Genomic DNA, 12245 nt, shown 5'->3' with positions numbered 1-12245 from the left:
TTGCAGCTTGTTCAAAATGCAACAGTAAAGTGGCTTGCATGGTATGCAAAACCTGCACTCTTTAGATTGACCTTACGTTGAGCAAACTGGGCCCTACTTACATTCAAGATCTCCTCCTTGAACCTTGTTCTGTTGGATATTTATACTGAACTCTTAAGGCTCCTCAAGCTGCATCCCAAATCAGCAGACAACTGTACCTTTGTCAAAGTGCTCCTCTCTCAACCTCTGAGGTGACAGTGCGTACACAACTTGAAATTTGCATTCTCAGAATGCTAAATTCTCAATCTCTAAAAATCAGAACCCTTTCAGATGTCTCAGGTTGACCACCCAAAAATTGAGGCACCTAATCACTAGTCACTTTTGAACATCTTGTCTGAGCTATAGAATTCACATAAGATGGAATACAGGACTGAAAGTAAACAATATAGGGTGAGTCTTTAAAGACTCAGTCATCTGTTCAGACTTTGCAGTGTTTAACAGTGTTAGATGTCTTTAGTTCAGTAGAGTGCATAACTGCACTGTCCCAGGAGCAAACCAGACAGTGAATTGTAACATTGACAATTTTCCCCTAGCTTCCATGTTGCTCAGAGGAGGTTGAGAGTTATTTCACCCTGTTATGTGGAGCACCTTTGTTCCTCTGGCCAGTGAGAGGTGCGGGAAAAAGAGAGCAGGCCTCTTCCCACTCTCTGGCCCTGTCCATTCTCTCCCCACCCACAGTAAAGAGATGATTGGCCCCTACACTCATCTACATGACTGAAGTCAAGCTGAACTGGGCCAAGCAGGGAGGGACATTCTTGCCCTGTTTGGCCAAGTGAGGGCTGTGACAGTCCAACTTATGGAAATGACTGTTAGCTTATACCACAGATTTGTCTATAATTGGGCTTTTGAAAAACAACAACAGAAGCATCATACCTGAATTATTTATGGTACTTCCTGCCTACGTAATGTCATTGAAATCATTTGAGAAATATTTATGGTTCTTGCTGTGGGACAAATTCATCAGCTTTGCTGTAGGTCTCAGTTCTACTTGTTATGACATTAACTATTCCAAAGCACAAGCTACACTGGATATTAGTTAGCTAAAGAGCGACATGCATGAGAAATTACCCAGGGGCCTGAAGAGGTTATAACGAGCAAGAAACCTATGTGGATTTGCTGACTGAACAGTGTCTTCCCCAAGAGAAGTGTTCAATCTATAATGATTGTGACACAAACATCCTACAGGGTCTTTTTATTTTTAATAATAAAATTTTATTGACACTCTAAACTAGATGATATATTAATCCACGTAAACAAATAGTTTTAGCTTGTCCACAGTAGAACATGTAAACACAATACGAGCATCAATATATGCTCTTTACTGTTCCTATAATAACTCAGCTCTCGCCTTTATTTTAAAAAAGAAGAATGTCCTGGTTTTGTTCTCAATTTGCAGTTCCATTCTGAACCATTTGTAGATACTCCTTGTGAAGTTTTTCCTGTGCTTCATAAAGTTTCTTCAGTTTCTTCATTTGTCCTTTGCTGAGTTCTTTACCTTCTGTATCATGGGTAGGAAATCCCTGGAATATTAAGAACACTAATATCTTAGAAATTTTCATCCAGATACTTTGTTTGCCTTTGGTCAATCTGATAAAATCTAGTCATGAATTTATCATCTCTTTCCACCAGAATTATGCATTATTAATAGAAGGGAGTAACAGCATAATTAATATAAAACATTCTAAATGAATGAACATAGCACCATAGTAGAGGGCTTGTGTAAATCAGGAGTTTTAGGCCATTATTCAAGACATATCAGCTTATTATTAAACCCCAGATTTTAAAGCAAATGCAATACAATATTCCACATCATACTGAGACTGCTGTTAAGTTTCAGCCCAGATCTTATCTCCCCATGATTTGCGAACAGGGAGTCATCCGTGTGCTTGTTACACTTCTGCATGGCAGGGGCTCAGCTACCTATATAGCACTACTCCTGCTTGCCCGTAGAGGGCACTCAAGGGTTCACACTGGGGGGCAATGTATGTTGTCTTAGTGCTGGTCCAGCAGCTGCTACTCAGAAAAGGTAATACAGTTACCTTTCCCAGATAGCACCGGCCTTCACCCTTCAGGGAATGGGCAGAGAGAACCTGTTAGCATGGTCCTATGGAGCTGTGCTGTCAGAGAGAGGGAGAGGGGGCACAGTGGACAGAGGCCCACAGTCTCCATGCAAATGGTCTGGGTCTCCAACAGACCCCCTGAATCTGCCAGGTTTTGGAGTGGGAGGAGGGGGAGACAGGGTGTGTGCACAGTCTTTGCCTCCCAACCAAAAGTTTCTGCAATTTAATCCTTAAAATTTCTCTCTCAAAAGTCATAGAAGTCTTCCCCAGTAGCAGGATGGCCAGGAAGACAAAGACATGTTATGGAACCCCCCTAAAAGTTATGGCTCTTACATACACCCTTACACAGGACATCAGTGTTATACAATTCAGTGAACACTTAAGAGCATAAATCTGCTCCCATGAAATTAACTGATAATGCTCTATTGACTTCAGTGGGGAAATGATCAGGCACTTTAGTCAGTTATTAAGTTCTTACTTTTCAATTAGCATAAAGAAAATTTCCCCATATTTCTTACATTTTCATCGAACTTAGAGTATTTGTCAAGCTCTGATTTAAACATTGCATGTGGTGGAATCTTCATCTTTGCCAGTTTTGCTGCCTGCAATATAAAATATGCATTACAACTTTACAGTTAATTAGCATCCTAATGAATTACACTGTCACTTGTCCTTTTCTGAAAAGCTGTCCCTGAGTGTACATGAATTGATGCACAGAAGATCTAAATTGCAAATCAAGGAGACCCACATCACACTTGTCCATTTTGTGGAGAGAGAGGAATTATCAGTGAGGGACAACTCTATATAAATCTTGAACCTATCTGTCTGGGGGAATAAGTAATTAACTTAGTACTTTGTTGCAACAATTACTCAGTTAGGATCCAATTAAGACAAAAAACAAAACAAAACAAAACAAAAAACAAAGTGCTGTTTCCCCCTACAATAGCTCAGAATAGCCAGCTTATGTGGTGCAGAAGCCACATGTACTTTTTGTTTAATTTGAGCTCTTGTTGTATTTTAGGTACAAACATAATAAGTAAGCTATTTGGCAATGAGCTCATTGCAGATGTTTCCCTATGCCCAAGCAGAAATCCCATTGATTTGAATAGGGCTCCATGCAGGTCATAGCAGGATCAGGGCCCAAAATAACTAAACCATATTAAAGGAAAATTAAACTTTGGTTTTAATGAAAATGGTGGCCTCTCAAAATCATTAAAAGCAATGAAGTCATGAACAATTTAAAAAAGAATGGATAAATATGCTTGGAGATTCATGAAAAGGAAACATTCTATTTACAATTTTCCCTGTAGATCATACTTTGAAGGTTTACTTTCCTGTATTGCATTATTAGTGCGATTTGCATGGAAATAGGAGCTTTGCTCTTCAAGAGAGCATCTGGCTCCTGGTGCTTATTCCTCACCTGAAGTCTTAAGTGTTTGTGCTAATCACAATTAGATGCTATGGAGATGAATGTGTCTTCACAGAGAGTTAGACTTCAGGTGAAGCATAAGCAGCAGGAACAAATGGACTCTTAAGGAAAAAGATGCTGTTTTCATGCATATCTATGCAATAATAAAGAGAGGGAAGAAAATGTAAACGACACAGGCAGAAGCCTCTCTAAGTGAAATGTTCCTTAACTGCCAGAGCTCTAAAACGGTTGTGCATGATGTATCCTACTCACAGCTATGCATTAAAAATGCGCTACAAGATATTTTAAGAAGTACCTACCACCTCTGTTCAGATTTTGTGGTAAGTTTTTTTTATGGTGCCATCAGAGACGTGAACATCTAAGTGACCTAACTTGTAGGCACAAATAACTGTGGGCAAAAAACTGCCCACCCCATTAATTTTCACTCAAAAAAATATTAAATTAAATTAAAAAAAAATTGAGGGCCAGCTAAGGCTGGGCTGAAAATTTAGCCAACAGTGTATTGTTCCCTGCATAAGAATATAGCCATTAACGCACATCTTCAAAAACATAATGCCCATTTTAATGTAAATTAAAAAGATACTTGAATATTTACCTCCTGTTCTTGTTTTTTCCTAGATGCTTCTTCCTTCTTTCTTTTTTTCTCCTCTTCAATCTATAAAACGTCAAATTGAAAAACAGCATTACTTAATCAAAATTAAACCATTGCATTAGGTTATTTATTACTAATGTCAACTAAGTAGCTCTATGTTTTAGATATTTGATTATAGGCAAAGCTGGTAATGACACCTATAATTATGGTTGCTCAATGCATCTATTATAAGACCCTGTTTTCAGTTGCTTATACCTTTGTCAAACCAACTCTTCACACTGAAATTTTCCCTGCCTGGTTTCTGCCTCAGCCGGAATATTTTTGGGAAGTTTCAACAGAAGTGTTTCAGCCATTACTCAGAAAGAGATTAGGGATCAATACATTATTAGGCCCATATTAAATAATCTTTACAATTGTAATTGAGAAGCTCTAGTGTGCCATGCTCTGGCATGCTTTGAAAAAAGGCTTTGAAATTTGGGAGGAGGGTCATCTTTGTATCAGGGATGAGCCTTTTGCTATTCCCATGGAAAAAAATGTCCAAATCTGGCCAAGTTATAAATCTCTGAAAAATCTCAGTTTAGCCAAGCTCAGACTTGTTAGAGTCTGACAGCTAAATTCTCCAAGGATTCTTTCAGTACTGAGCATACTTCAGCAGGGGAGATGTATAGTCTAGCCAGGGAGCCCAGCCCACAGAAAAGCATTAGGGCACAAGGACCTGAACTGCAACTCCCATGTGGCACTATGACATTTCCTAATCAATGTATTCAAATTTTTGGCTGAAAAAAAACTTTCCATTTCTGATATTTTTGCCAGAGAGTCAAAAATTTTCCATGGAAAAAACACAACAAAATTTTCCAAACCAGATCTAGTCAGTATGACGCCAAATGATGGAATTGCCTTCCCCCCCCACTTTATTTTAAAACATAGAAGTTATACACAAAAAATTACGTCAAAAGACTATTAAGGTTGCAAGTCAAACACTCAAAAGTTAAGTATCAGAGGGGTAGCCGTGTTAGTCTGGTTCTGTAGAAGCAGCAAAGAATCCTGTGGCACCTTATAGACTAACAGACGTTTTGCAGCATGAGCTTTCATGGGTGAATACCCACTTCTTCTTGCATCCGAAGAAGTGGGTATTCACCCACGAAAGCTCATGCTGCAAAACGTCTGTTACTCAAAAGTTAGGAAATACTAGAATTAAGGTTCCTATGCAGCATTAATTCAGTCACCTTGTGGGTGTGCATTACAATTCAGTCTTACGATCACATGCTATTTTTTTTCCCACAGGAATCCTGCCTCATTCAGTGCTACGTTAATGAAGACTTAGCAATTTCATTCTGTTTTTATCAGCAGATGTCAAATCAGTACTGCTAACTATATGAAAATATTTACCTTTGCTTTATATTGACAAATATATCAGAATAATTTACTTATAGAAATTATTTTACCAAGGAGATAAAAGCATAAATAGGTCATATTCAGCACATCATAACTGTATAAAGGCTTTTGAAACTTTAAAAGGTATTTAAATCCCCCAAAGCATACTTTCAAGCAATTATCTCAAATTCCTTTTCTCAAGTGCCACTTGAGTTTTGCTATCAGTTTGGGTGTGTTATTTTCCATTTTGTTTGTATTAAAATTGTCATTTTTTACAAATCAGCAAGGAAATATGTAATGTCAGTAAGTACATGTGTTTTACTTTACATGTGCAAAATATTATAATACACAAACTAGTTTAACATAAAAGAATTTAAAACCTTTTTCTTTTCTTCTCTTTCTTTTAGTAAGGTCTCCCTATCTACCAATTTGACCACAGTTGGGAGTCCTGGAGAAACACAGAAAAATAAACACATAGCAGTTCCAACACATACATATCTGGTATCACAAACGATTCTCGAAACACATCCTGCAATAGTCTCTTCAAATTGTATTACTAAGTTAAATGCAAATACCACCAAATGACCATTTAAAAATGACTGAGGAGCTAAGCACCATACAAGGAGATGCAAATATACATTTTATCTGAATGCTTTTAAAAGTTTAAAAACTAAATCTGTTAAACCTCTGTGCATTCAGTAAGTCTGACAAGGATTTCTGATCATTCTTGATCATATTGACATTTTTCAATATCTTAGAAAAGAATTCACCAAATTTTAGCAACAGCTACAATTTACAATACAGACAGACAGTTTGTTACCTTCATGATCTTCAAATCGAACCCCAAGCTCAGGAAGAATGTCATCTCGAAGAGCATCACTCAACTGCAGTACTTCAGTTACTACAATGCACAGAAAAATTAAAAGTTCTGACAAATTTAAAATGAAAATTTATTTCTCTTCCACACTGCTATGTAGTTATATAATGCAAATAAAAAATTACTACAGATAGACCAGTTTCTTTTTTCCTTTTCTTTTCTTTTTTTTTTAAGTGATAGATGTAAGTAAGGTTATACTGAGCCAGAGGAAGAAACAACTTGTAAATCTCTTGACCCTGTGTGACAGAGAAGCATGTTTCTTCTAGATAGACCTGGAATTTGTCACCCCCTCCCAAGATGCTGCTAGTATGCCAAAAAAACAAGATATCTCAAGCTCTGTGATGTAACTGCTTAGAGGCCCAGGAGTCTCACAGTTGCTGTTAAACAGACCTCTAATCATGTGGCATTACAATGCATTATTTCTAGCCCTGAATATAATTCCTCATCTCAGCGTTTTAAGAAAAAGAGATACAGTATTTTGTGAATTTAGCCTCTTGTACCTTGTGAATTTGTCTCTTAAAATTACTTTAACATGCTACTAATGACTTCAACATTCCATACAAGGATGAAAAATAGCACTTTTGGTGTCCGACTTGTTCCTGTAAAAAGGAACATAGGAATTGCTATAGTACAGATTTGAGGTCCATCTAGTCCAGTATACTGCATCAGACAGTGGCCAAAACCAGATGTTTCAGAGAAATGTGGAAGAACCTCACAGTAGGCACTTGTGGGAAAATCTGCCCCCTCACATTAGGTCTCATCCAGGTCTCTAATAGTTAGACTGACTTAAGCTCAGAAGCATGAAGTTTAATATCCTTTCCAAAATGTTGCTGATATAATGACTTTAGATCTTCTTGATATCCATATAAATTGCCCAGTCTCTTTTTAAATCTTGCTAAACTGTTGGCCTCAACGACTTCTTGTGGCGGTGAGTTCTACAGTCTATTTATTCATTGTGTAAAAAATATAATCCTTTTATTAGTTTTGAATTTGCCACCTTATAATTGCATTGAGTGTCTCCTTACTCTTGAGTTCAGAAATCAAGAGACTTCCTCTGTACCTTTCAGTACAGCATATAGTTTGATCATGTCCCCTCATTTCCTTTCTCATCAAAATCATCAAAACCATTTCTTCCTTCACTTGATTAACCATTTAAACAATTTTGTGAAAGTGGAGCTATAATTTGAATACTTTATACACAAAAAGCTATAATCACTATTTTTTGCTAGTTACATCTAATTATCTTCTAGAATGTCAATAAGTATAATTTAAAAAAATCACTGCAAGTTATGTAAAACAATTGGACGTCATGACTGTAAGTCTCTTTCACAGAGGGCTAACTCAACTACACAGGGGTGAAACTGAGGCTATGTTTTGCCTAAATGTCTGATACCATTATTATTTGTAGTGCTGCAAAGCCCCAGTCAAGGATCGGGGCCCTGTTTTACTAGGTGCAGCTTACATGCAATACAACGACAGCCCCAACCCCAAACAGTTTACATTATACCCTAATGACATGACGTAACAGATGGATGAAACAAATATAACAGGTGGGGAAGGAAGGATGGGTTAACAGTACAGACGCGCCTCGGGTTACGCAAACCTGACTTATGCAAACCCGCATTTATGGAAAAAGTTCCATAAGTGGGGTTTGGGTTTGTTTTTTTTTGGTGCATAATTGTCAGGTATACGTCCTTGACTTAACGCAAAATTCGACTTACGCAAGGCGTTCCGGAATGAAACACTTGCATAAGTTGGGGAGTGTCTGTAATATACGTCATAAAGACTTGAAGCAGATCACCTATGTAGCCATTATCAGTTGATCATGTCAGTCAGGGGAAATAATTTAACATGCTTTAGTTTGAATTTAAAAGATTTTTAATAAAGAAATCTTAATTGTTGGAGCCTGAAATAACATTTTTGTTCAAATATATTTTGAATCTCCAGCCCCACCTAATGAAATATATATGAAGGCTCCCCTAATGTCTACTTCCAAGTGCTTAGTCAAATCCTCTAAAGAAACCCTGCTGAAGAATCTAGCAATGGAGGGGGAAAGAAATTTCAAAGACAGGCAGCTTAATGTTTAATATTGATTCACTAATTCAGATAAGACTTTAGCAAATCTTTATAGACATTTAGTTCCTAACACAACATTTTGGAGGTTAGATTAAAAGCATGTTTTTTTCTGGCAGGATTGCCTGAGTTTTAGTTTTGGCTCACAAAACAGGAAAGTGCAATCACTACTGAAAAAAACCAGAACTGACAAGAACAAATGCGACTTCACAGAACTTTATTTTAGCTTTTTGTATATTAAAAATCTCTAGATATTAAGTGCCTTTTGTCATTATCACTGCTTCCTGTCTACTCTCTCTTTCAGGCTGATTGCTAAATGAATGAAAACATGGCTTTATTTCACGGTAGCATTTCTTGGTAGCTCTATTTCCTATACTGAACTGCAGTTTCAGAATTTCTCACAGCAATGTTCCCTAAAGCAGCATTTCCTAACCTGGATGGCATTTCTTAACCTAGTCTATGATGGTGCGGGGCAGAGTGGAGTGGACAAGAAAGGGTTCAAGGCAGCTGGAAAAGCTGCACCCTGCCTGGAGCCACTTGACAGCTCTTTGTGAGTTTACTGCTGTGATTAATGCTCTAGGAAAATAATTGAAACCTCCTTGCTTTTGTGATATGTGGTCCTCTAATAAAAATAGCCACAGGAGTAGGTTGTGTACAGTACTACAGATATAGGAAGCGGTCTGTCACACTAAGCGTTGTGCTTGTCTCTGCTCTTATAACATAGCTCTGCTGCAAAAGCAGGTGTCCCAGCAACACAAAGCTATCAAAAGATGTCTCCTGCCCCAATTAGTTTGTAACTTGCTAGTGAGTGGCAGAATGAGTTGGCAGGGGAAAAATACACTAAAAGCTTCCCCAAGGAAAAAAGTAGAAGAGAATAAAATTGTAAGAAGTAAAGAAAAGGACATCACAAGAAAGGAGGGGATGAGTGGAACAGAGAGAGATGATGAAAAGAGAAAGTAGACAGAAATTAGAAAGGATACAGCAAGGAAGCTGAAGCTAGACAAATTCAGAGTAGAAATAGGGTGCACATTTTTTAACAGTGAGGGTAATTAACCATTAGAACAATGTGTCTAGAGATTGGACAGATTCTCCATCATTTGAAGTCTTTAAATCAAGACTGGCTATCTTTTTAAAAGATAAACAATGGTATGGGCTTGATGCAGAAACTACTTGGTGGAATCCTATCCTGTGTTATGCAGAACGTCAGACTAAATCATCAGAATGGTCCTTTCTGGCCTTAAATCCAGTGAACTCTGCCAAGGCATGGCATGAGGGTATGTAGGGAAGTGCCAGTCCATCTACCTGTTGCCTGAGGATTTCTAATAGGCGAAATCAGGAACCACTGCCCTACTGAATAACATCTATCCCACCTACACACAACAGGACAGTGGAGAAGCTATTTTCCTATATCCTTCTAATATCACACATTTTCAAAGCTGTGCTAAATAAAGGCATTGGCCACTTCTATGGAAAATCTTTCCCAAAGTGCTTTTCTATTCATTATCCATTTCACTCTTGCCTTCTCCAAGTCAGCCACTTGCAAAAGCACTGATTGATTTTAGGAGAATGTGATTTAGCTGAATTGGAAATTGACTAGGACAGCATGGCTAACATCTGTTTTCTTGCAGAAGTGCCATTGGATGTTAATGGCCACAAGTGATCAGGGTCTCAGATTTATCACTCATACAAAAATAGGTACCGATCAAAGACATAAGTAAAGAGAGGAAAAAACCTACATGTATTTACTCAGAGATAAAAGAAAGTGATGAAAAGAGGGAAATACATTGGTTACTTGAGAAGCAACAGAAGTGGTTCACACAACACCAAGAGCAAGTACAGAAATTAGAGCTTCTGGATGTATTTATGTTGCTGGCAATCCAAATTTAGTGTCCTTGTTTGATTCATAGTAAGCATTTTTTCCTAGAGGAGGATGATGGTGACAAGATTACTTGGGTCAACTTATATCTTGAGTTTTTAATAAGTAGGTTCTTCTCCCCCCCCACCCCCAGTAAATTGTTCTTGCACCCATGTTTCAGTAGGTTCAATATACTGAACAATACTTCCAAGTAGTTCTTAGTGGCTATATTGTATAAGAAACACTAACATTTGATGATAATTCTCAATACCTTGCACATACACCTCTACCTCAATATAACATGACCTGATATAACACAAATTCGGATATAATGTGGTAAAGTAGTGCTCCGGGGGGGCAGGGCTGTGCACTCCGGTGGATCAAACCAAGTTCGATATAATGCGGTTTCACCTATAACGCGGTAAGATTTTTTAGCTCCTGAGGACAGCGTTGTATCGAGGTAGAAGTGTACCAGGGAAAGTCTTCAGCATCCATTATGAGGCTTAGATAAGGGAATCAAAGTATCTAATTGGGATAATGTAAGCTATTATTTTTAGAGGGTCTATTTTCTTCAATTATTCACTGACACATATAGGTGCAGATGCACACCCCCTCACTGTCTAAACTACTAAAATCAGAGTCTTTGCCTTTGCTTGGTGTTATGAACCTGTGTCTCATCTGTTCTTTGCTTGAGGAGCTGGAATCAACCCTGGCCTTTGTATGCATATGAAAATGTTCCATTTTAAAAAGAACTGTTTGCTTTAGTCTGCAGCCTATCTCCAGTGAATTGTTTGTTTTTCTTTATCCTGGGTAGGTGGGCACAGCTGACCAAATTCATCTTTGGTGTAAGTCTAACAAAGTCAATGAGTGAGACCAGAGATGAGTTTAGCCCATTATCTGTTAATACTGAAAGGTGATGATGATATCTCGTGCACGGAATTAATATGCTAGATCTACTGACTGTATAATAAAAGCAATGTCTGCTTGAGTTATAAATATTTACCAGTCTGAACCTATGAATAATTAAAAATAAGAAGCAGAAGACGTCCTTCAGGGTAGAGGAGAATGAGGAATTTATACATGAGAAATTCATAATTTATAAGAGGAGGTTATCAACTGGTGCCTCTAGAAGTGTCAGCACAGTGGCTCCAGGCACTACCTTACGGCTGAACTGTGCCAATTCTCTATTTTAGCACCACCCCAGCAAGAGGCTTTAACTGACAGTGAGGAACTTGTTTATGGATCTCAGTCGCACCAACTGTAAATTGTCATTGTCACCAAAGATTGATGTTGTCCACAGAAGGGAATGGATAGGAAAACCAGATTTGGCCCTGTCTCAGTAACACTGCCCAGGTGCACATTGTTGATTAGGATGCTCCTAGCCTATCCATCACATCTGCTGTGAACTTCAAGGTAATGGGTTTCAAAAGCCAAACAGAACTGGGGGCAGGAACTAGTAAAATAAGTTTTTTGGTTGGTTGGTTGGGTTTTTGGGGGGGGGGGCGAGAGAAGAGGGGGGAAGAGAAGAGGGTTAATTCATAAGTCACCCTGAAAGATTAAATGAGCAATATACATTATAGCCAATAGTGAAGATAGAGGATGTACAGTAAAAAGGATGGAGGCGTAGTTCTACTTTTAGTCTATCTAATATATTAGGAAAATGGAGTAGGTTCTCCCAACTCTGTTCTGGCTGTAGAAAAGGAAGACCGCCACTATCTAGTAATACACTGGGACAGATTCCCTAATACCAAGATTTCAGTAATGGAAGACTTTACAGTAAGGTAATAGACTTAGCGGGGATCCAAGAAATAAGAATGAAGTTAAAAATATAGAGGACAAGCAAAAAGTCAAGCATTCTCTATCATTAAGAACCCCTGTGACACAGATCTGCAAATCTGCTATAATGTGTATGGTTTAAGAGGGAGAGATACAGGAACTTTGCAGTT

At 38.1% G+C, this 12245-nt stretch overlaps 1 protein-coding gene across 4 annotated transcripts in view; it reads right to left on the bottom strand.

The window, feature by feature from the left end:
* Positions 1–1237: 1237 nt before the first annotated feature.
* The window catches only part of CARS1 (cysteinyl-tRNA synthetase 1), a 51130-nt gene continuing 40122 nt past the window's right edge, over positions 1238–12245 (bottom strand). For all 4 annotated transcript variants that reach the window (XM_045016844.1, XM_045016847.1, XM_045016845.1 and 1 more), the window contains 5 exons: positions 6315–6395; positions 5875–5942; positions 4124–4183; positions 2618–2701; positions 1238–1559 (listed from right to left, as the gene is read on the bottom strand). In XM_045016844.1, coding sequence (XP_044872779.1) covers positions 1425–1559; positions 2618–2701; positions 4124–4183; positions 5875–5942; positions 6315–6395 — 428 coding nt within the window. In that variant the 3' untranslated portion in view covers positions 1238–1424. The remainder of the gene's footprint in view (positions 1560–2617; positions 2702–4123; positions 4184–5874; positions 5943–6314; positions 6396–12245) is intronic.

This window comes from Mauremys mutica, chromosome 4 (assembly GCF_020497125.1).
Source record: "Mauremys mutica isolate MM-2020 ecotype Southern chromosome 4, ASM2049712v1, whole genome shotgun sequence".
Lineage (NCBI taxonomy): Eukaryota > Metazoa > Chordata > Testudines > Geoemydidae > Mauremys > Mauremys mutica.
The sequence above is the reverse complement of the archived record's forward strand: the minus strand, read 5'-3'. Positions and strand labels throughout refer to the sequence as shown.